The following is a 21,555-nucleotide window of genomic DNA, read 5'->3' on the forward strand; positions in this document are numbered from 1 at the left end:
AATGCAGCTGATTTGGCCATAAGTATTGTATATTACGGCTTCATACAGCTATCAATACAGCTACGCCCAGTGCGTAATTCCTTACTGAATGCTTTTTTTTCCATTGTGTCACTGCAAAAATACGATCAGGTGAAAATTGTGTTCCTTGATATAGGTGAGGAGAGGTTTTCCTTGGAGGTGGAAGGAGTGTGGAGAGTAAGGAGCGAGACACATGATATTGGAGCTTGCAGAAAAGCTGTTCCTTTACTGTTACATGGCTCAACACACAGATGCTTTTATTTCACAGTGTACTTAGTGATTCTTCGTAGAGCCTGGTTAGTGAGCCTTATTCACATGTGGTGCTCAGCAACTGCTACACTAGACTTGTATGTTGGTGGAATTTTCCATCTACACTTGCTCCTTAAAATGCCTCTTTTGAGGCTGCCTTGCCTAATAAAAACCCCAAAACAAACAACTGAAGTTCTGTGGTTGGTAGGGGCTTTTCTGGTGAAAAGGAACATATATGCACTCTGATTAGGGGTTAAATGCAAATTCTCCCTGGGTGAATTAAGGTCTGATTTCAAATGAAAACTAAAAAATAAAGCTTGCAACATGTAGTTTAATAATTTATGGAGTTAGTCTTGACTTTTGGTCAAATGTCTTTGTCACTTACATTTGGTTGGCAGCAAAGCTATTTATCAGTGCTGCAGAGAAGGACCTAGATGAGGTTTTTGAGGGGGGTTTGATGCCAAAATGCCAACCTTAGATGACATTTTAGAGAATGTTGGAGAATTTGACAGGTTCCAGAAGCAAACCTTCTTTGTCCTGTGTTTGCTTTCTGCTGCCTTCACCCCAGTGTATGTGGGTGTCGTCTTCTTTGGGTTCATCCCGGAGCATCGCTGCTTCAGCCCCGGGGTGGCCGAGCTGAGCCAGCGCTGTGGCTGGAGCCTGGAGGAGCAGCTGAATCACACGGTTCCCGAGTGGGGCGGCCACGGGGGCGACTTCAGCAGCCGCTGCAGGAGGTACGAGGTGGACTGGAACACGACTGGCATCAGCTGCACTGACCCCCTCGGCAGCCTCGTGGGCAACCGGAGCACCGTCCCCCTCGGTCCCTGCCGGGACGGCTGGGTCTATGACTCCCCAGGGACCTCCCTCGTGACCGAGGTAAAACAAATGCCCCCTTTCCCGTGTTGTGGGAGAGGGTTGATGTAGGCTTGGCTATGTTAGAGACACCTGCTTACCTGGAGGAGGAATCCTTTCTCACTGTGAACTCATGCCGGGTGCTTTACAAGTTGTCTTCCCTCGGTCCTTGCTGTGAAGCGTTGCCTTGGCTGCTCGGGAGGCTTATATCTCTAGCTGGGGAGCAAAGCATATTTCAGCAAATAAATTCCCAGGCAGATAAAGTCCAGTTCTGAATGAAACTCCCTGCTGGTGAGAGGTCCGATTGGTGGAAATGTGTAAACAGCCCTGGTGAGGGAGCAGCAGCTCATGGCGCTGCAAACAAACCTGGCTGATCCCTGAGCAGGGACCTCCTGGGATCCACGCCCAGGCGTGAAGGTCTTGGTTTCTTTCCTTTTTCCTTTTCTTTCCTTTTTTTTTTTTTTTTAAATGAAGAAACTACTTTTAAAGTTGGTTTCAAATATCGTTGAATGGCAGTGGGTGGGGGGGAAAAGGTTATCACTTGCCACAATTAAACAGCTTAAGTCATGAATAAACTGTGGAAAAGCTGATGACTGTTTTATGTTCTCAGAAGCTGCTTGAATAAACTGAAAATGGTACTTAAGCTACTCAGAGTACTTCAGTGTTTCAGGTGCTTTAACTTTTAAAAATAAATTGGTATCTGGGATGACAAACTTGATTTCATCATAGAAAGTTCCAACAAATTTTGAGAGATAAGTGGAAGTCAGGATTCTTTCCCCCATATACCTAATGCAGTATTTCCCCCATATATGTATGTATATAATGCAAATACAGGAGTAGGTAAATTCTGTGCTCTAGCAACTTCAGAATTTATAGTCTTGTTAGAGGTTGGAGCTAGATTTTAGGTGGTGTACCGTGTGTACTTCTTTCAGCAAGGTGTGGACGGTGTGATATTAAAGTGAGGAAGTGAGACGCCTCAAGTGAGGGTGACCCAGGACTTCTACAAAGGAGCAGTGCAGCAGGCACATCTCACTGCCAAAGGCTCAAGCAGATGCTGTGGACCAGGTGCCCCCACCATGATTTCTTGAGACTGTGGGAAGCTGAAAGCTTGCAGTCTGTGTGGGTTTGTGCAGTCACACTCCCACATCAGTCACCTTCCCTTTTCTTCTTAAGGGGCTGCGAGGGCAGTCCCATGGGATGCTTTCTTCACAGGATAACCAGAAACGAGCAAATATATGTGGGTACCCATGTGGTATAAAGCTTGGACTTGGATACAAAATATGTGGTCTCCAGACATATGAAGCTGTAGGACGATTTAGGGCAAAAGACCAGAGCAGGGAGAAAATGCCGTGGCCTCTGGGGCAGATGCAGAAACCTCCTCCCACCCTCCTTCAGGGAGCCAGTGCTCCACAGGACGTGGGGCAAGGCAGGCTTTTGCAAGCATCTGGGATACCTTTAGTGAAGGCATCGCCCTTAGTTGTGAGGGGTCTGCAAGGGTATGAGGCAACCAGAACTGTTTAGACAGGTTCACCATCAGCCACAAAAAAAGCTGTTTGAAAAGCCCGGGTTGATCATCAGGTCCGTGCTGGTTTGGTCGACAAGACCTAACACAAATTAGGGTCCTCACATTGGCAGGTAATAATTTAATGACGAGATAAGACATGCATGGAAAATAACAGTAAACTGTTCAACAGCTGGATCCCATTTTTAATGTTGGGCACTTACGTCAGTAGGATTTCTGGGTGCTGATAAAAGAGGTGTTGACCAGAAACAAGTCTCCTTCGTTTCAGTTAGAGATTTAAACTTGTGGCTGTGAGCCAGCTCCTCATTTCACATTTTTGTTTCTACCTGTGGTTGATCCTTTAGTTTAACCTGGTGTGTGAGGACTCCTGGAAGCTGGACCTCTTTCAGTCTGCTGTGAATGCTGGGTTTTTTATTGGCTCCATAAACATTGGCTACATAGCAGACAGGTACGTGTGGGCTGACAGTAAAACCCTTTGACCTCGCTTATCGGTGTTGAGCAGCTAAGCCTAGATAAAGGCAGAGGAAGGTTGTGCAACTGCTACTACCTCTGCTCTTCTCAAAATAAGGTCAACCCCTGGATGTCCTGGTATGTCATGGTATGAAGAGCAAGTACTCTGCCTCTTAGGTCATACCTAGTGCTCTGTGCAAATATCCCGCTCCGTGCGTCCTGCAGAGCCTGTGAGGACAATTTCAGGACCGTATACCCCAAACTCCCTACCATGCCACACCAGAGCCCTGGGGTGTTAACCGAAGCCAGGAGATGCTGGTTTGGAGCCCCTCTTGATCTGTCACGCTCCATGTGGCTGCAGCTTGGAGATGTCTTGCTTCCTTTGGAGAAACTTTGAAATAGTAGACACGGTGATTGCCAAATGGGTACAGCAGCAGTCACTGTGAAAAAGCAGGAATCCCTGTGTCCTGCCACGTTCAGAGGCAGCCACCCTAGCGCAGGTGGCTGGGGTTAAAAAGAAAGAAATGCCAGTATTTTAAGGCCCTTTTCCCTCCTGGTTCACCTCCTGCCTAGTTAGTACAGTGAAGTGCAGCCCACTCACAACAAGATCCATACATATGAGATTTTTGGTGATTAAGGTTGTGGTACATAAATTTGTTATAAATCTGGTGCACGTAGATGTATCAGAATCACAATAACATGTACTTGGTTTTCACCCCCATTATAAAAAAGCAGATTACTAAGCCACCTGTTCTGAAATTCAGGGATAACAGTCACAGTCCAAATATATGTAAATGTGGCGCTATGGTTCTTTAACTTGGGAAATTTTAATTTTTCCTGAAAGTCTTTGTGGAATTGCAGAGCAACTGGCACAGTAATTTTTCATTGGATGGAAAAGCAGATATGTGAGTAATGGGCTGAGAATAAAAGTATGTATCTATTCCATGTACAGCAAAGGTGGATTTTTTTTTTTTCCCCAAAAGGTGCACAAAGCTCTTAGTAGTTTAAGACACCTGTGTGTTCATGACTGGTGGTTTGCTTTACATGTATTATCTTCCAATTCAGGTTTGGCCGTAAATTTTGCCTCTTAAATACAATTCTTGCAAACATTGTCTGTGGAATTCTTCTTGTCTTCGTGCCCACGTACCTGTGGATAGTCATCCTCCGGTTCTTGCAAGGGCTGGTCAGCAAGGGCTGCTGGACTGCAGGCTACATCCTGGGTGAGTTCAGACCTTTTCCCAGGAGCAAAACTGGTTTTGAAGTTACTAGCTTCAGAAGATGAAAACAAAAAAACCCACCAAAGTACCAAACCCCTCAACAAAAGCCTTTTTTTTTTTTTTTTTTTTAAAAAAAAAAGCCTACCCCATGGTATTTTATCAAGGAGTTTTCTCCCTCTTTGACTTCTCAGGATTGTTTCAAGCACTGTGCTTAGGGAGAAGCAACAGTAGCCGTCCAAGCTCAGGCAAGCGGCAGTACATTAGGGCTGTTACCTCCAGACTGGCTCTCCCCTTTGTGGATCTGGGCCCTGGGCTGCTCTCCCTCCCCTTGGGCACCGGCTGGGGAAGCCGATGGCTCCGGGGCAGATTGCGGCCGCTCCAGCACCTCGTGCTGGTCCTGGCAGGCGGTGAAGTCTGGCTGCGGGACAGCAGGGCTGGGGTGGCTCAGGATCACTTTCTGGTGCATGGTGGAGCTGCCTGGGGCTTCTCTGGTGTGGAGCTCAGGCTCTGGTCAAAAATAGCCAAGATCAAGCGATCACCAAAGCAGCAAATTATTTTAAACGCTACCCAACAGAACCTTATCTGGATTAGGGTGTCAGGTGGCTCTGCCACATGGCGCTGGATGATCCACTTCATTGCGATAATGGTAAAAATGTAAATGTTAACACCCTAAACTTCTGTTAAGTCTTTTAGCAGGGACATCTTGCTAATGCAGTTACCCAGATGTCTGATACAAATAAAATCAGAACATGTAGCCCACAGTCCAGACCATTTTCTGCCAAGACATGATTGTTCCTTCCTGTGCATGTTCTAGATGCTTGCTTGGCCTCTTAAATCTCCACCTGGCACAAAAAAGATCTTCATCATCTCTTCTGGGAAACTTCCTGCCATTTTAGAGCACAAAATCCCCTTCAGGACATTGACTTGCCCTATGCTGATACTTTCCCTCATTTGCACCTTGTTACTTCTGGATTCTCCTTGAAACTCTCTCATGAGAGAGGTGTCATGCAGAATCAGCCCCAAAGCCCCTTGAAATTTTATCCTCTCCCTAAGGGTGCCAATACTGCCTGCCCAGGGAAGGGTATAAGGACAGAGCAGCCTTGTTACCACACTTTTCCTGGGGCGCTTACCTACCCTTCAGCTGCTTTTGGCTCAGTCCTGTTGAGCCTGAGGAGGTGCCCTTGCCCCTGTGTGGTGTTTGGCCCTGCAGTATTAGCTAATCTGTGGCTCCAAAATGCAGCACTTTCTTCAGCTGCTAAATAACTGCTTTCCATTCTTTTTTAAATCAGTTTGCTTTCTTCAAATCACAGAACTGGATGCAAAATTTTGAGTGTGCTTGTGCCTGTCTGCTGGAATAATTGCTTTTAGCTCTGCATCAACAAGACTTAACCTGTGGGTCTATCCTGTGATGTGCAGTTGCGAAGTGCAGATGAGCCATGGTGCTGTCCTGACCAGCAAGCTCGATGCCATCCTGTGGTACAGGCGTTTCTCATACGCTTGGAGCCAGATGCAGGCTGAAAGGCTGCACTTAGAAAACAAAATATTCTGCTTTGTTATTTGGTTGGAGACATCATGTTAGATCTTTATGACAAAACCCATCTGTGCACTTTGAGGAATGTTTGATTTACTCAGAGGTTTCCATGACAGGGGACAGTACTGGATGCCTTAGGCCACTGCAAGAGCAGGAGCAGTTTTTTCTCCTCTGCTGGAGCCTGGGGGACCAAAAAGCAAACCTTCCTCTGCAAGCACCAGTGGATTTTGTCTGGAGGCTTCATGCCAGGAAGCCCAGGGATTAGCAAGACTGTTTCTTCAGGGTGTTAGCGCAGCGTTGGTCTTCCAGCCTCCCTGCAGAGCAAGTTACTCCTGTGCTGCGCAGTCGTGGCTGAGCTGTCATTCACCTGTCTCTGTGCATGTTTGCAGTGACAGAAGTTGTCGGTCCGAAGTACCGGAGGACAGTAGGCATCCTTTACCAGACGGCCTTCTCCGTTGGGCTCCTGGTCTTTGATGCCATCGCTTACGCCATCCCCCACTGGCGGTGGCTGCAGCTCACCGTCACCTTGCCGAGCTGCTTCTTCCTGCTCTACTACTGGTAAACAGGCTTTCCTTGTACCTCTGCCTACGACCCCAAAACCACTCTCCTGCTTCCTGAAGCTTGATACTGAGGGAGATCTGGCACTGCTTTTTGGTTGTGCACACCTTTTACAAGGTTCACAGCAAAAAGGAGAGGGAAATAAGACCCCTCAGCGACTGAGAGTTCATTGCATCTTAGCCTGTGCACCACCCCTGACTTGTGTTTAAAAGACGGACTACTTTGAAAAACACTTGGGAAGAGTGGTTTAATAACATCTATTATCTTTGTTAAGCATTTCATAAAGGAAAATAAATGCCTTGACATAATTTAGCAGATCCTACACTGAAAAGATGGTTATTGAGAGATTGTTGAATGCTAACGTAACTGTAACAGGTTGTTTACGTGTTCAAAAAAAGTTGCAGATTTTTCTGGTCTGTGGGTTCACCTTTATTTTAGATTTACTCCTCTCTTTTTGATTGATGTTTTTCAGTTGGAAGGCTTCCTGTTTTGGAAATTGTCTGCATAGGTTGAGAGGTTAGGAATAGTACAAAGACTTGTTTTCCTTTTGCCGTATTTGTGCATTGGTAAGAGAGCTCTAGCTTGTTTACTTCTTGTTAACCTGTGATGGCACAACTGGAAAACGGCTCCCTAAGAAGGAGACAGTTTGTGGTAAATGGGCTGAATAAAATGATAGCAATACTCCTGTTCAAAACTCTTCCCTGATTTACCTTTAGTAGATTCATGTCGGACTAAAGCTACTACCACAACTGCTCCTCTTCCCATTTCAGCGGTGGGATACGCTGCTTTTCCTGATGGAGGGAGGAGCACACAAATCAACGAACCCAACTCCCCACCTGCCTCTATTCAACCAAAGCACTCTCTGCAGTGTCTATACGTGGGAGCACTATGGGGGCCTTATGTTTTGGTATATGATAACATCCACTTGTGTTGCAGGTGCCTCCCAGAGTCTCCCAGGTGGCTGATATCTCAAGGAAAAAATGACAAAGCTATGAAAATTATCAGTGATATGGCTAAAAAAAATCAGAAAAAAATGCCTTCCCATTTTGAGGTGAGCTCAGGGTTTGGCTATACATGTAAGTAAGCATCATGACAGTCCCTTCTATCGGTTCCTCACAGCAGAAACTTACTGTACTCTGTACTTTGTACGGGCTCTTCTGCAGGACATTAATTTTGAAGAGGAAGATGGTGGAAAGCAGAGTCCCTCATTCATTGACCTCGTTAGGACGCCACAGATGAGAAAAAACACATTCATTTTGATGTACAACTGGTAAGAAGATGATATTGCAGAGCTGTTTTTGAAGCTCTGGCTTTGAAGGTGCCAGCAGGACACAGACCTCTGTTCTCTAACAAAGCTGGGATGCTCTTCACCTAGGTTCACAAGCTCCGTCCTCTACCAGGGGCTCATCATGCACATGGGAATAGCTGCTGGGAACATGTATCTGGACTTCCTCTATTCTGCACTTGTTGAATTCCCAGCCGCCTTCATCATCATCGTCACCATTGACCGAGTCGGGCGGCGCTACCCCTGGGCTGTGGCAAACCTGGTGGCTGGGGCTGCCTGCCTTGTCACAGCCCTGATCCCAGAGGGTGAGTCTCCTGCCCTAAGCCATGTGGTGGCTTCCCACCCTGGCATTGCCCCCTGGGAACAGCACCCACCTCTCCATCCCTTTCCTGAGGCCCCAGCCCCGAAGGTTCACAAACCCACACCTGCTGTCGGGTGCTGCCCTGTGACCTTCAGCAGTGCTCGTGCTGCAGAAGTGAAATGAGGTTGATTTGTAGCACTGCTAATAATAAATCTCAAAGCACCTGGGTTCTCTGTGCTGCTTTGGGAAGGTCCCTGTGCCACAGATCTTGAGGTGCTGACTGTTCCCACCCCCTCATTCACACAGGTGAAACAAAGCCACTTAAAAACATCAAGTGACATGGGATCAGAAGTCCCTCTAAAATAACACTGGTGTATTCACACCTGCTAAATTGCTGGGATGCTTTTAAATGTGTTGAATGCATTTTCTCTGCAGACATACATTGGCTAAAAGTGATTGCTGCTTGCATTGGGAGAATGGGAATCACAATGGCTTTTGAAATGGTTTGCTTTGTAAACACTGAACTGTATCCAACATACATCAGGTAGGTGCATCCTTCTCCCCATGGGCGTTTGGCCTGGGAACAAATAGCGGAGGCCAATGGGTGTGTTACACGTTATGCTAAATTAAGTTATCCTCAAATGCTTCAGAGCTACAGGAGTACTGCTGAACATGAAGTAGGTGAAGCACAATTAAAATGCTTTAAAAAGGTACCTTAACACGGAGAGCAAATATACTTTAAGGCAAGTGAAAAACTCATGGACTGAACTAAAGGGAAAAGTGGAGAAAACCAGGGTGGATGAGGCATCTGAAGTCCCACGTAGTGCTTGGATTTGTCCTGTACAAGGGTCAGAGCTGTGACCTGCCCTCTTTCATCTCTAGTACTCTGACGCTGATGTGATCCCTTTGCTGTTGAACCAGGAACCTAGGGGTGATGGTCTGTTCCTCCTTGTGTGATGTTGGTGGAGTCATCGTCCCATTCATTGTCTACAGACTGGTGGAAATCTGGCATGATCTGCCACTGATAGTCTTCAGTAAGTGCCACCTTCCCGCCTTGTGGGCCACTCCTGGGGTGCAGCAGAGGGGGGCAAGTTTCAAAGGAAGGGAAAAGCCACTGAGGCAGTTGCCCCAAGTTCAGCAGAAGCCCCTTGCTGTCTCTGCAACGTACAACCTTCAGTTTATAACAACCTGGAGCTTGCTTATGCATTTGTGTCTCCTTTGCCCTTGTACTTTTTATTTTCCCTTGCATTTGAAAGGAAGTCAGAGGTGAATACAGGTTTGGCAGGTGGCAAAGGGCTGAGAAACATTTTGATGCGATTAGTATTTGATGGATTCAAATCTGATGAATTACTGCTCTTCTGAGAGGCATATTGTCTCAGTCCAGGAGCCAAAACTTAGATTTTCATGTAATTGCCTATTTAATGGAGTACAAGTGTGGCTGTTACACTTCAGCTTTTCTGACAGTCTGTTAACTGGCTATTCTCCAGCTGTTTGGAAAGAGGTTGGCAAATAAATGCAAGACAAGTGTTTGCAGACTAGGGACCTGAACTCTCAGGTCAGGGTCTGCAAAACTTTTCTGAATCTTTAGATCAACACGCTACTTGGAAAAATGTCTTGAATGGCAATGCACAGTTTTTGACAGACAGGACATTTAGGAGGGTGCTTAGCAGTTTTAAAATATAGACACCAAACATGTACAAAGTGGGTAAAAGCAATCATCAGTGGAGAAGTTAATCACACTGTGTAGGAGATAATACATCCTGTATGTATTTTCTAATCTTATGTGAACAGCAGAAAAAGTGAATGCGTTTCCTGGCATACTCCCACTAGAGAGGGTTCTTTCCTCTATAAAGGAGGGACTGTCTGTCCAGTCTGAGACGCCCCAGTTCAGTGCATAACACAACTGAACTTGGCTCATTGCTGTCTCCACGTGGCAGCCACATCCTCCAGGGATGGCACGACTGTTTTGCACACAGAGCCTTAATGCACACGTCTTGCATGAAGAACAAAATAAAATGCCATTTACAAGTCCTTTGTGTCAGGCAGTAGGAAGCGGGGTGTGTGCTAACAAGCTCTTTGCGCATCTGTTCAATTTGAAGCTGTTCTTGGTTTGTTTGCGGGTGGATTGGTGCTGCTTCTACCTGAAACTAAAGGAAGAGTTTTGCCTGAGACTGTTGAAGATGTTGAAAACTTCCATGGGTGAGTCAGGATGCTGAACTCTTAGCAGCTTTCACTTGAAATTGTGCGAAATTCCTGCCCAGAGCTCCCTAGGGAAGCCCAGGGGTTATCTGGCTGCCCCCTATGTTTCCAAGAAGTTGCTAGTGAATTCTCAGATTCTAGGTGGAGAGATTTTGGACCCTTACTGCTTGTCTACCTAGGCATCTGAAAACAAGCAGCATAGGTCTTTCCTGGCCTGTGAATAACTTTACTAGTCTCTCAAACCTGCTGCAACACTCTTATAAATGTTATTTGTGCTTAAAAAACCCTAACAGTGGGACAGACAAAATGCAGTCTTGATAGCAGCTACTCATGAGGTGAGTGAAGCACCAGTATCTGCTAGGGAACCAGAGCAAACTTACAGAATTAGGTGCCCGTTTTCTTTGGGGCAGAGGCAGAGCAAGTGAAGAACTTGAACCTAGGTGCTCACTGGACGCCTTTTGCTCCTGGCTTGCTGCTCATGTCTTGTTATTCTTGCAGGCAAAGTGCTCCAAAGGCCAAAAAAATCTATCTCCATGTCCAAACATCAGAAGTAGCACATGACTGAAGAGGGCATAATTCTTCCTGGACAGTCAACTTTAGGGCACTTAGCATGGAAAGGCAAACTGGAATAAATGCTCTCTCAAAAGGCTTGTCTTTTTTTTTTTTTTTTTTTTTTTTTGTCTGCCTTTCCATTATTTACAATGTTTAGGGTTTTCTGGTGGGATTGTCCCTATTCCTGCATAGCTGCTTCCCTCTCTGTCCACAGTAAGATAAATTTTCATACCAGCTGTGTATACCTCAACATGGTGACAAATGTCAACTTGGGGATGGTGGGTTCTGTTGCAACATAACTTTATAAGCCGCCATGAAGTCTGACTTTGTTTTGTCTTCTGAAGGGGCAGCAGAATATAACAGATCTACCTCTGTCATGGAACCAGGGCATGTACATGCACCAGCGTGCAGAATATTATTATAAAGTATGTGTTGAGACTCCAGTTGGGAATGACAGCTGCCAGGGGAGGGACTGAGAGTCCACCAGAGTCCTGCTCTACTGGAGGCTGAAGACAAAGCTGTATCTCTAAGTGTTTGGGGGGAGCAGCCCTGCAGGGTTCCCCCTTTGGACTGGGCTGGGCTGGGCTGGGCTCAGGCTTGGGGACCTGCAGGACTCTGACCAGGGTTTTGGCCAGCGATCCAGTGCCTCAGGGAGAATTAGGGACAACACTGGGTCTTCCAGGGAATATCCAGCACCTTTCACAAATCTCCTAGTCCATCCCATTGAGCAAACATAACAGGCTCGTGTTTGCAGAGGAGAACAGGCACAATGGTACTGTGGCTCCCCTTCACTGTCTGTGTTGCTGGTCCCAGGCACTGCTGCACAACGCTGGTTTCGAAAAGGATGCTATAAGCAGGGCACAGGATAATGCTGCCCTTTAATGATCATCTGCAGTGAGAGATCTCCCAGCTGAGCAAAGCATTGCTGGACACAGACAGGGTGAAGTTCCCCAAGGATTGCTTCCCAGTGTGGCAGTATGGTGACCTTGCCCTTGCTTTCAACTGGCCTGAGCCAGTTAATGTTCAGTGTTGCTGCGAGGGCCTCAAAAGCAGGGAAGCATGTTGTCCAGTCAAGCAGGGCCATGATGAGGTTGCTCTGACAAGAGTAGTGACAGATCGGGAATGATGTGACTTTGGCCCAGGCAGTTGCAAAAGTGTTGCTTTGGGGTCAGAGGGGAACAAGCTGGTCCTGAGATGGGCAGGAGGGACAGTGGGGATGTAATTACATGTCCTGTGGGGCTGGCATCCTGCTGTGGCTGCAGAGATGTCTCTGCTCCGCAACAAAAGAAATCTGTCAGAACAGCTGTCTTTATTATAGTGCATTGATTTGAAAATTGTTGAAAGCTCTGCAGAAAGAAAATGAGGGAGGCGGCGAGAAGTCAAGCACAGCAAATACTGGGCTGGATAAATGAGTAACTACAGAAGGAGCTACAGACAGGGCAGGCTCTGGTGTGCCTTTGCTTCTCAGTCACCTACAAGTTATAATGGCGTTTGCTTCTGGTGGCACTTCAGTGAGCACAAGGGCAAATGTACTTCAGTTTCCTTGCTGGTGACCTTGTCCATTCAGGGGTTGCTGCTTGGAGTTGGGAAGTCAATGAAACATCTCAGATATGGTCCAACTGCACGTGGTTGCTCTCAAAATGCAGAAAGCCTTTTGTCCTGGGAATGCCGTAGGAGTGGATCTCCTCTGGGGTGTGAGACGAGTTCAAGTCCTGCTGTAGATAAAACAACAGTTTGCCAGATTCTCTTCCCCTTAATAGCAGCTGAAGCTTGTCTGCTCCTGGGGCTGCTGGAGCTAACCAGCTCAGGGGCAGGGCTGTCCCTGGAGCTTGGGAAGGAGCATTTCAGTGCCTGACCATTGTCTGGCTCAGGGAACCCAGGGAGCACCTGGACTGGGCCGTGCCCAGGTTAATGAAAGCGTCACTGGCCTTTTAAGAAGATCCTGTTCCTCACCCAGCTACTTAGAACTGGACTGTGTAAGGACTGTGCCTGAAGAGAATATAAAATCTCCATGTTTCAGGGTACCGACCAACCTTCAATAACTGGGTTTTGGAAAGCATTGCTCCATTACTTTTACAAAGTTTCTGGTGTTCTCCCTGGCATCATCTGATGGACAGACTGGCTGCAGTTGTGGTCCAGGGCAGCACCTTCTAAGCACTGTTTTTGTCCCCTGCCCTCAGCACCGATATACAACCACCACCACCACCTGAACATAGTTGTTATTTGGAGACTCCAGTGTTAATTTTGTGCCATCAAATGTGTCCAAAGCCTCTGTGATGTATCAGAAGGTTGTTAAAGCTTCTTGTCTGCAAGCTGTAATCTTAACATGGTTGTTTTATCAAGGTGTTCTTGTGTGCATGTGTTCAAGAATTGCTGGAAAATCACACCCTACAGGCCAGTGCAAAGTTCATGTGGTTTCCAGTTCTCCTGTTTATCATATGATCAAAAGATGCATGTGCTAGCTTTTATTTGCAACTTGCTCCAATCCCATCCCTACTGTATGGCACTGTGTGATCCTACATTCTGTAAATGTTTTAAAATATGAAGAAATAGGGCCTTTTCCCAGAACTGGCACTGGTCAGGAGACAAACCCAAATCCAGAGAATATACACAAGTTGATGAATATTGCGTGAATCACATTTTAAATGCTTTCCAAGGGCTGTGCAGATGACCCCTCAACCTTCAAAAGCTCTAGAGCAGTGAATTTCATGTTATCGAGGGAGATCTACTTAAAAAACCATATCCTATTTTGGCTCATCTTTCCCCCTTGTGTCAGCCCTTACCCCTTACAGCTGTTTTGGAGTTGACCATGTAAAAAAACAAACTCATGGCATCAGTAAGCCCACTGCATGTACGCAAACATGGGTATGCTTTAATATGCAGGGCATAGTGTCCTGTTAGTGTTCGTGCTGCTCCTGGTGGGTGGCCGTGGTGCTGCTTTGTCCCCCTGTCCCGTTACTGATCCTTAACAAAATCGTAGTTGCACACAGCCCCCCCACCTCCATGTCCTGAGGCTTCGCTGCCTCCAACTCCTCTTCACCCTCCTTTTTGCTTTCCAGCTTGCCAAATATGCAGCCAAATTCTGAGATGCCAAAGCTTAAAAGCCAGTCTGGTCTTAGAAGTGCTTCTTTTTCATACTTATTTCTCTGGAAGAAGAGGAGCAAACAGGGAGGGCAGAGGGGCTTGCGGGTGCCCAGGGCTCCTGAAGTTGGCTCTGCAGCAGCGGTGCTCGCTGCCGGGCAGCAGGAGCTGTCTCACGAATCTGATCTGCTGGGCATCAGGAGTCATAGACCGACTGACAGAACCCAGATTTTAAGGGGTCTAAGGGGGAATTTTGGCAGTTAATTCACTACTGCCTACATGCTTGCTTTCATGCAGAACCAGTTGTAGCTTGGAGGAGGTGGGTTGGGCTCAGGAGCGCACTCCTGCTCGCTGCAGAGATGAGCTGTGAGTGAGCAGCCTGACGAGAATTTTAGTTCTACAACAAGCAGCAGAAAGTGTTCCTTCATGATTTTCCCAATCAAGCCGTACAAGTCATTGCTGCCAGATGCCCTGGATTGCCAGAAGTATGAATGTGTTCAGAAGGCAAAGAGAAAAATTTGCGGAAGGATGGTCCACAGGGGACTGAAGCAGAAATGTGGGCAGATGACCTCTGGCTCAGGAAGTCCCTGAGCCGCAGACTGCTGGCAGCTGGGAGTGCAGTGGGGACAAGGTCACCACGTTGGTCTGGCTCATCCACTGCATCTGGGGCTGAGGGCTGGGCTTGCTATGGCTGCTTCTGCCTCCCTGCCCCAACAGAGGCAGATTTGTGGCAAAATGGGTCCTTACTTGGGGACAGGTTCTGAATTCAGAATATGAAGATAAATCATTTTTTCTTTGCTTCTCTCTTGCCTGCAGAAGGAAAGGAGAAAAGGCAGATGATGCTCCTGGTGGATAACAGCATGGTACACCAAATAATCCATGTGCTTACATTCACTGAAGACTAGGTTTAACGGGCATCTCATCACTGGCAATTTTTCAGATGAGGTTAGGTTATTTTGAAGAGCAGCAGAATAAGGAGCAAATTGGAGACTTCCAGTGGCCTCGTTGCAGCTGTGCTGCTGTCTGGAAACTCTATCACAACAGCAGTGTTACTAACTTCAGCTCTGACACTTCCTGCTGTAAAAACTGTTATTTGAAGTGGTTGCTAAAGTAACATCTGGGGGTGTAGTTACATGTATGGACTTCCTAATTGTTCCTAGGGGCAAGCTCTCCTTGTTTTACCCTGTGCTATGTTGCCATCTCTTTCTGGCCAGGCTGTGTCCTTTTCCTCCCACACCTCATTTTTTACCAGGACAAGTGTTTTCTGGCTCCGCATCAGCTTCAGTAAATCTGAGCAGCCCCTTCAGTGCCTGTGGAGCTCTGCCCTCACCCCAGAAGCTGCTCCAGCAGGTGTGAGTCATGCCAGAAGGAGAAAGCACTGAAACTACAGGACATTCCCTGCTTTGCTCCCCAGATTTAAAACCAGACCTCAGCCAGCTTTGTCCCTGTTGGGTGTGAGCACCTCTGGGGATGGTCCCCTCACTGGCACAGCTGCATATGGGAGGTGAGACGGGGTGGTGAGCACCCCCAGGCACACGCAGGGTGCAGCTGTTGGCCACAGATGCTTAGATGGGACTGCTAAGTTTTCGGGAGGATGGCATGACCAAGGTTTGTGTTTCCTGGCTTTACTTCCCACAGGTATGACAGGCAACTCAAGTAGGGTTTCCATGCCGCCAACCTGCTCACTCTTCCCTGGGGAGCCGTGCCTTCACCCATCTGCCTCACCTTCCCTGAGCACGTAGGACGGCTGAATGAGCTGCTGAAAGCCTCATGAAAGAACATGCCAGGGTGTTCTCCTGATTGAAAGCTGCCTTCAGCCGCTGGCAGTGGCTGGCCATGGCAGGGACGACACATTTCCTCATGCTGACGGACGCCTCTCAAGGCAGACTGGCTGTGTGCGCTGCCTAAGGAGCGACTGAAGCCCAGATCGGTGCTTTTCAGATGGCCCATGAAACCATCCTCCACACTTTCTCTTACTGTTTGGCTCCCACTAAGGTGTTAGTGGATTCCTGTCAGATCACACAGGAGAGCCCAGAGCCTGATATTGCTCCTGGAGGTCTTACCCACCAGCCATCCACTGTATATGTCTACAACAAAACCCAACAGGTTCTCAGAGATGTATAATAAATGTTGGGGTTTTTTTTAGCAGATTTTGCAGATGTAAAGTGGAGTTGCTCTGCTCTGCAGAAGGATACTTAATGCTACCATACCTGTGCAGATTTTCAGCATCTTCAATGGTCTCAGGCAGAGTCTTTCCCTTCGTCTCAGGTAGGAGCAAAACCAAACAGCCATCGATTAAAGCAATCACAGCTGCCAACACAGAGCAAGGCTCAGGATCACAAAGGCAATGCAATGGTCATACCTGAGTTTAATTCCAAGTCACTAATTCCCAGTGAGACACAGCTGCCTCGATGATTGAATAAGGACTCCTCAAAGTGGTAATAACTCTTGGCTTTTCATCTACACGATTCTCATTTTTCAGAGTAATTGCTGACAATTCTGAGGTGCATCTGAGGCCTGGCAAGCAATCCTGGGCCCTAGACTCAAGGGTGGTCTGGCTCCCTTGCTTTGTGCACGCAATGCAAAGGATACAGGTTTTGGCTCTGGTTGCCTAGCTGTCATGGGATCGGGGTGATGCTAGCTAGCTGTCATCCCCACTTTTGGCTGGATTAGGACATACGCAACAGGTTGCTACCAGCCCACCTGGCCAGTTTCACCTTCTGACTAGTTTTGGATCCTCCTATGACCATGCTCAGGGCAGACGGTGCATGCAGGCACAGCGATTTGAACCCGTGCAGCACCAGACATTCAAGGCAGCCTTTTATTTTAGGATAGCAGCCTTAACAGGCTGTTCTGCTGCTTTGCCATCCTAAATTGCCATGGGATCCTCGACACACTGGGCCCCCTGAGGTGCCAGCAAGAGGTGGAGAGTGACTTTTGTGTAGGGAGACAAGAGGCCATCCTGCTCGCACTGCAGGTCCTGTGACCACACTGTGGATGAGAGCAGCAGAACCCAAAGACATTCCTGCCTTGGGAAGGGCTCCGCAGGAGGAAGACAAAGCTTGAAAGAGCTGTCCCGAAACCATGGGATCCCCTTCACTGCAGATAGGGCTAAGGGGTGACCTTGCTCCAACTTCCAGATGAAACAGACCTACCAAGATGCACCTTACATGTGTGTGCACATGTATATACAGCTCTCCACATTTCTTTTTTAAAGGTGGGAAATAGATCACAAAACTCACGCATCTAGGCTGTGGCCAGCCAACCTGTCTTGCAGCTCTCTTACCAAAGATGACCAGGGGCAGTTCGTGCCAGAGCTCTGCTAGCCTGTACACAAGGAAGGGTGTTACTATCCCACCGAGGTCGCACATGGATGAGCAGACGAGGACTCCCAGGTTCCTGCAAAGCACATGCACACATGCGCACACACATGTATGCACGTGTGCACACACGTCACTGACTACGCCTGGGAGTGCCTCGTCCAGCTCTGCACCCCAGTGCCACGGCAGGATGCACAAAAGGTTTGCCCAGCCCTGCTGCCAGGATGAGTGGGTCAGCGCCCTGTCCAAGTGAATTTGCAGCTGGTGGGAGGAGGGATGTGCTGTGGGTCTCAGGGAGGAGAAGACAGGTAACCTCCTGGGGCTTAGGAAGGTGCTTAGAAAGGCCTGGCCCCCATCGTGGTGAACACAGTCAAAAGAGAGCACAGGTAGAGCATTCTCCCATGGAGAAATATGACAAGGTGAAATGGGTGAGGAAAGGAGCAAGTTAGATGAGACAAGACATGAAGACTAGCCCTGTATTGGAGCAGAGGTGTGAATGAGCATTTGACTTCTCCTGGTTCACTGAACTGCACTGGAAGGGAAGCCTGGAGGATGTTTGGGAAGGTTTCTCACACATCCCCTCAGAAACCTCCTGCCTCAGTGCTGGGCTCAGAAGCAGGGAAGGGGGCGAGTTTCTGCTGTACCACCCAGCAGCTCTCCTCCACCTTTGCAAGGTGTGTTTTATACACGCGAACTCTTTTTGCAGGTCAGTGCACGAGCCACAGGCTCCTCAGCTGCATCCACAGCCTTGAGCTGGCCTCTTGCAGTCTTTCCCAGAGAAACACCCCGTGCTTTTACCAGCCAACAGAAGATGGTGCACTTACCTGAGAAATGTTGGATACAGCTCAGGATTTACCAAGCAAATAATTTCATAGCACATGGTAATTCCCATCCTGCCCAAGCAAGCTGCTGTCATTTTAAGCCAATAAAGAGCTGTAAAGACATCGTGCTCGTTAAGGTTGGAATACAAAACTGCGGGTTTTTTTCTGCTCTTGACATAAAGCAGCATTAAATATTTAATTTAAGGAAACAGTAAGTTTGCTATCATGAAAGCTCAAGTGGACAGTACATGATGATGTTCTATTTCACTCAATAAAGAATTTATAATGCAATTGTCTTGTGACTCAGTCAAATAACCAAGACTTGACTTTGCTAGTTTTCTGTCACAGAGAGAAGTCAATGATACAAAGTAGTTTGGGTTATCCAGTGCATTAACCGAAAGTTTACACAAGACACCATTTCTTGCTTGCAATAAAACTAAAGAGGGCAACTGTATTGTTTGGTAGTTGAAGTCTGCTACCAGCAAGATACTCCATACTTTTGCACAGAGGCTTCCGATTGCTTTCAGGCTGGGACAAGTTTGTTTTGCTTCCCTGTCTCTCAGTGTGTGCTTTACAATTGCTTTCACACCTGGGGCTATAGCTGTCAGCTGCAAATTAATGAATATCCCAGCCCTGAAGCCAGAATCAGTCTAAGATACCTGTGTGCCACATGGGCTTGTAGACCCCAAACTGACCCTGGATGGTGGCTTCAGATGTTTCAACTATTAGCATACTTGGGGCATGGAGTTTCTCCCTCATTTAGCAGCTGAGGGATGCATCAAGCCCAGGGCAGTATTTTACTGGCCCATAGCTGCTGGCAAGCCCTGCCAACAAAGCGCCTCCAGAGCTGAGACGCCAGGCACTGCTGCCTGTGGTTTGCAGCAATTGCAGCTGTAGGTGCCTGGGCCGGTCCCTGCCTCCCTGCTGGGGCTCTGCTCACCCCATCACCCCCGCAGGGCCTGCCTGGGTGTAAAACAAGCCTGTTCTGCAGGGTCAGACTTGGGGCTATGGGCTTTGAAGGTGGCTCAGCTCAGGGCTGGTGGTGCTGCCGTGGGCAAGCAAGCCGGGAAGGCTGGGGTCTCTGCTGTTGGCTGCTGCTGCCAAGCCTGCTGGCATGGCTGAGCCAGGCTGGCAGCAGCATCCTCACTGGCCATACCTGTCCCTGGGGCAAGGTGCTCACCCGGGCACTGCCGCTCCCTTTGCCCTGGCACAGGCAGCAGCTGTGGGGCCACAGGACTCCACCCCTGGGCTCCCCCAGCAAAGCCCAGCGTAGTCCTTGCATAGCCCCTGCACTCCCCAGTTGCCCATTAAAATAAGTTTCCATTGTCTGGACACCTTGGGTTTTTTCCCTATGACATTTTTCCATAACATTTTGTGGCTTTGTCCTTTGTCCTTGTCCCACATGACTGACAGCTGTTTGGCACTTCTATGTGTGTAGTTCCAGTCTAGCTGTATGCCATAAAGAAAAAGGTAAGATGTTTCATTCAGTGGCCCTTAAGGGACACATTGCTTTGAGACTGTGGCCTTGGAGTGAACCCTTAGATAAACAAAAGCAAAGTTTCTGTCACTGTGGTTGCTCAACAACCTACATTCATGCCAGCAGCACTGTGGATGGCAGAAAGCACTTACTGTACCCATATGGTGTTTAAGTGTATGTGTGCGCCCATACATTTTTCCTTTTTAGAAACAGAAAACATGGGAGTTTTGGGTGAAAACGCTGAAGTGTGCATTCAGATCCAAATTTTAGGCCAGACAAAAACTGGGGACTTAACACAGCATGCTTCATGATCTAGCACATGCAGACCTGCCATCTAATTTGATGCCATTTCAGAAATTTAGTTCACCCCATTTCTCCAGCCTCTCGTTAACTGGTATAAACGCTGATGGTGGGACGTAAATTAGCTTTTATGGTTTTGCCTTCATTGGAACACAGTACTGACATGGGCCAGGTTAGCAGGCATTGTTTTCTATTTTCCAGGGCAATAACCAAGAGACAGGGAGAGAATTCATTGACGGAGGAGGTTTGCGTGACTCACTGTCTGGGACTAACGCTGTGATGAGGCAAGCACCACCTGCCATCACATTTGCCACAGCCCAGGGGTAGCGATGGCCAACACGATCCAGTGTTAGCATGAGGATGAAGGCAGCTGGGAACTCGACAAGAGCAGAATAGAGGAAATCCAGGTACATGTTCCCAGCGGCTATTCCCATGTGCATGATGAGCCCCTGGTAGAGGACGGAGCTTGTGAACCTGGGTAGAGAACAGGATGTGAATGAAGTCAAACCCTTTGTTTTATGCAAAGAGCTGAGATTTGCAGTTGGTTAGGAGCAAAACAGGCTTACATCATTGTTGACGATTTAGGGCACCAAATCACACACCTCCATTTGGGCTGCAAAAGCCTTCCCTTACCAACTGTACATCAAAATAAACGTGTGTTTTCTGATCTGAGGTGTCCTGACCAGGTCTAGAAATGAAGGTTTTGGCTTTTCTCCATCTTCATCTTCGGAGCTGAGATTCTGGGAGCACAAGCGACAGAACAAGAGATTACAGTAGGCAGGGGAGAGGGTGGGAAGCACTACAATGAATATTTTCTTCCGGATTAATGGGAGGATGGGGGTTTTCATTTGCCAGTTAAGTGACTGGGGGCAAAATAGCTTCTCCAGAGTGTTTTGAGAAAAGGAAGCGTGAAAATTTATATAACCAGTCTTCATATCTGTGTAGCCATGTGTATGAGGCTATTGCATGGTATGGAGCAGCATGTAACAAATAATGAGTAAAGGTGTTCTGGGATTTTTAGTCATAAGATTTGGTGAGTTTATTTTTGATTGATACTTAAAGGAAGAGTTTTTCTTGTCTTCTGGCTGGTTTTGCGAGCCTCTTTTCCCAAATACGCTCTGTGAGGGTTCTAGGCAGTCAAACTGAAGAAAACTCACTTGCCTTTGCTTTAGGGAACTGCAGTGCTTTTTGTCACCAAGCTGCTCCCTACTCTAAACACAAAACAGTCCTAAACCCAAAACATTGTTTGCACACATGCAGCAAATGCAGTGCAGTCACCTGGAAAGAGAGAGGTAACTTCTTCTTATTTCCCTTGGCGATGTGTTTAATAACTTCCATAGCTTTGTCATTTTGCTTTTGAGCTATTAGCCACCTGGGAGACTCGGGCAGACACCTGCAACACATATAAGCATGACAGCTACAGGGAAAGAAAATGTATGTCAGTGGTACACAGAAAATGAAAACAGAATCGAGTTTCTCAGGCTAGGATCCTAAGGTGTACTGAATATCCATGGGTTGTACGGAACTCAGTGGTAGCTGTGGCTGTCAGTGATTGTACTCGGATTTGTGCTCCACTTGAGTGACAACGCAGCCTGATTTTTAATATATATATATATATATATATATATTTAAGGCTAAACCCAGTTTATTATAGTTTGGAAATATTACTCTGATAAAATTCTTTTGACATGTTTTAGAAATGACTAATAATCTGTGGGTATAAAGAAGAACAGCTGTAAACCTGATCTTCCATGTTAAAAATAACCTTTCATAAAAAGACCAAAGGAAAAAACCCTCCCAAATCTGTTCCCTGATGTAGTTA

At 47.3% G+C, this 21,555-nt stretch overlaps 2 protein-coding genes and 1 long non-coding RNA gene across 6 annotated transcripts in view; 2 read left to right on the plus strand and 1 right to left on the minus strand.

The window, feature by feature from the left end:
• On the plus strand, positions 1–16,064 carry SLC22A1 (solute carrier family 22 member 1). Of its 4 annotated transcripts, XM_055809671.1 has the most exons (12): positions 1–318; positions 836–1,143; positions 2,986–3,089; positions 4,157–4,311; positions 6,229–6,397; positions 7,334–7,448; positions 7,561–7,667; positions 7,773–7,987; positions 8,419–8,527; positions 8,905–9,017; positions 10,083–10,182; positions 10,681–10,829. In XM_055809671.1, coding segments are annotated over exons 1-12 (1,563 nt in total). In that variant the 5' UTR covers positions 1–317; the 3' UTR covers positions 10,748–10,829. The 4 variants fall into 4 exon arrangements, with proteins under 4 accessions (XP_055665646.1, XP_055665644.1, XP_027652783.1 ...); XM_055809669.1 differs by lacking the exon at positions 10,681–10,829 and adding an exon at positions 15,454–16,064 and having other exon boundaries at positions 1–1,143; XM_027796982.2 differs by having other exon boundaries at positions 1–1,143.
• Positions 10,855–21,555, minus strand: part of SLC22A2 (solute carrier family 22 member 2) — a 17,582-nt gene continuing 6,881 nt past the window's right edge. The window contains exons 5-11 of the mRNA XM_055809673.1: positions 21,012–21,126; positions 20,367–20,473; positions 19,993–20,207; positions 17,960–18,068; positions 17,102–17,214; positions 16,026–16,125; positions 10,855–14,625 (exon numbers count right to left, since the gene is read on the minus strand). Of these exons, the coding sequence (XP_055665648.1) occupies positions 14,559–14,625; positions 16,026–16,125; positions 17,102–17,214; positions 17,960–18,068; positions 19,993–20,207; positions 20,367–20,473; positions 21,012–21,126 (826 nt within the window). The 3' untranslated portion in view covers positions 10,855–14,558. The remainder of the gene's footprint in view (positions 14,626–16,025; positions 16,126–17,101; positions 17,215–17,959; positions 18,069–19,992; positions 20,208–20,366; positions 20,474–21,011; positions 21,127–21,555) is intronic.
• Positions 20,056–21,555, plus strand: part of LOC129784858 (uncharacterized) — a 2,905-nt gene continuing 1,405 nt past the window's right edge. Inside the window, exon 1 of the long non-coding RNA XR_008748004.1 lies at positions 20,056–20,140. This is a non-coding gene — a long non-coding RNA (uncharacterized LOC129784858). The remainder of the gene's footprint in view (positions 20,141–21,555) is intronic.

Source organism: Falco peregrinus, chromosome 7, assembly GCF_023634155.1.
Source record: "Falco peregrinus isolate bFalPer1 chromosome 7, bFalPer1.pri, whole genome shotgun sequence".
NCBI classification, from domain to species: domain Eukaryota; kingdom Metazoa; phylum Chordata; class Aves; order Falconiformes; family Falconidae; genus Falco; species Falco peregrinus.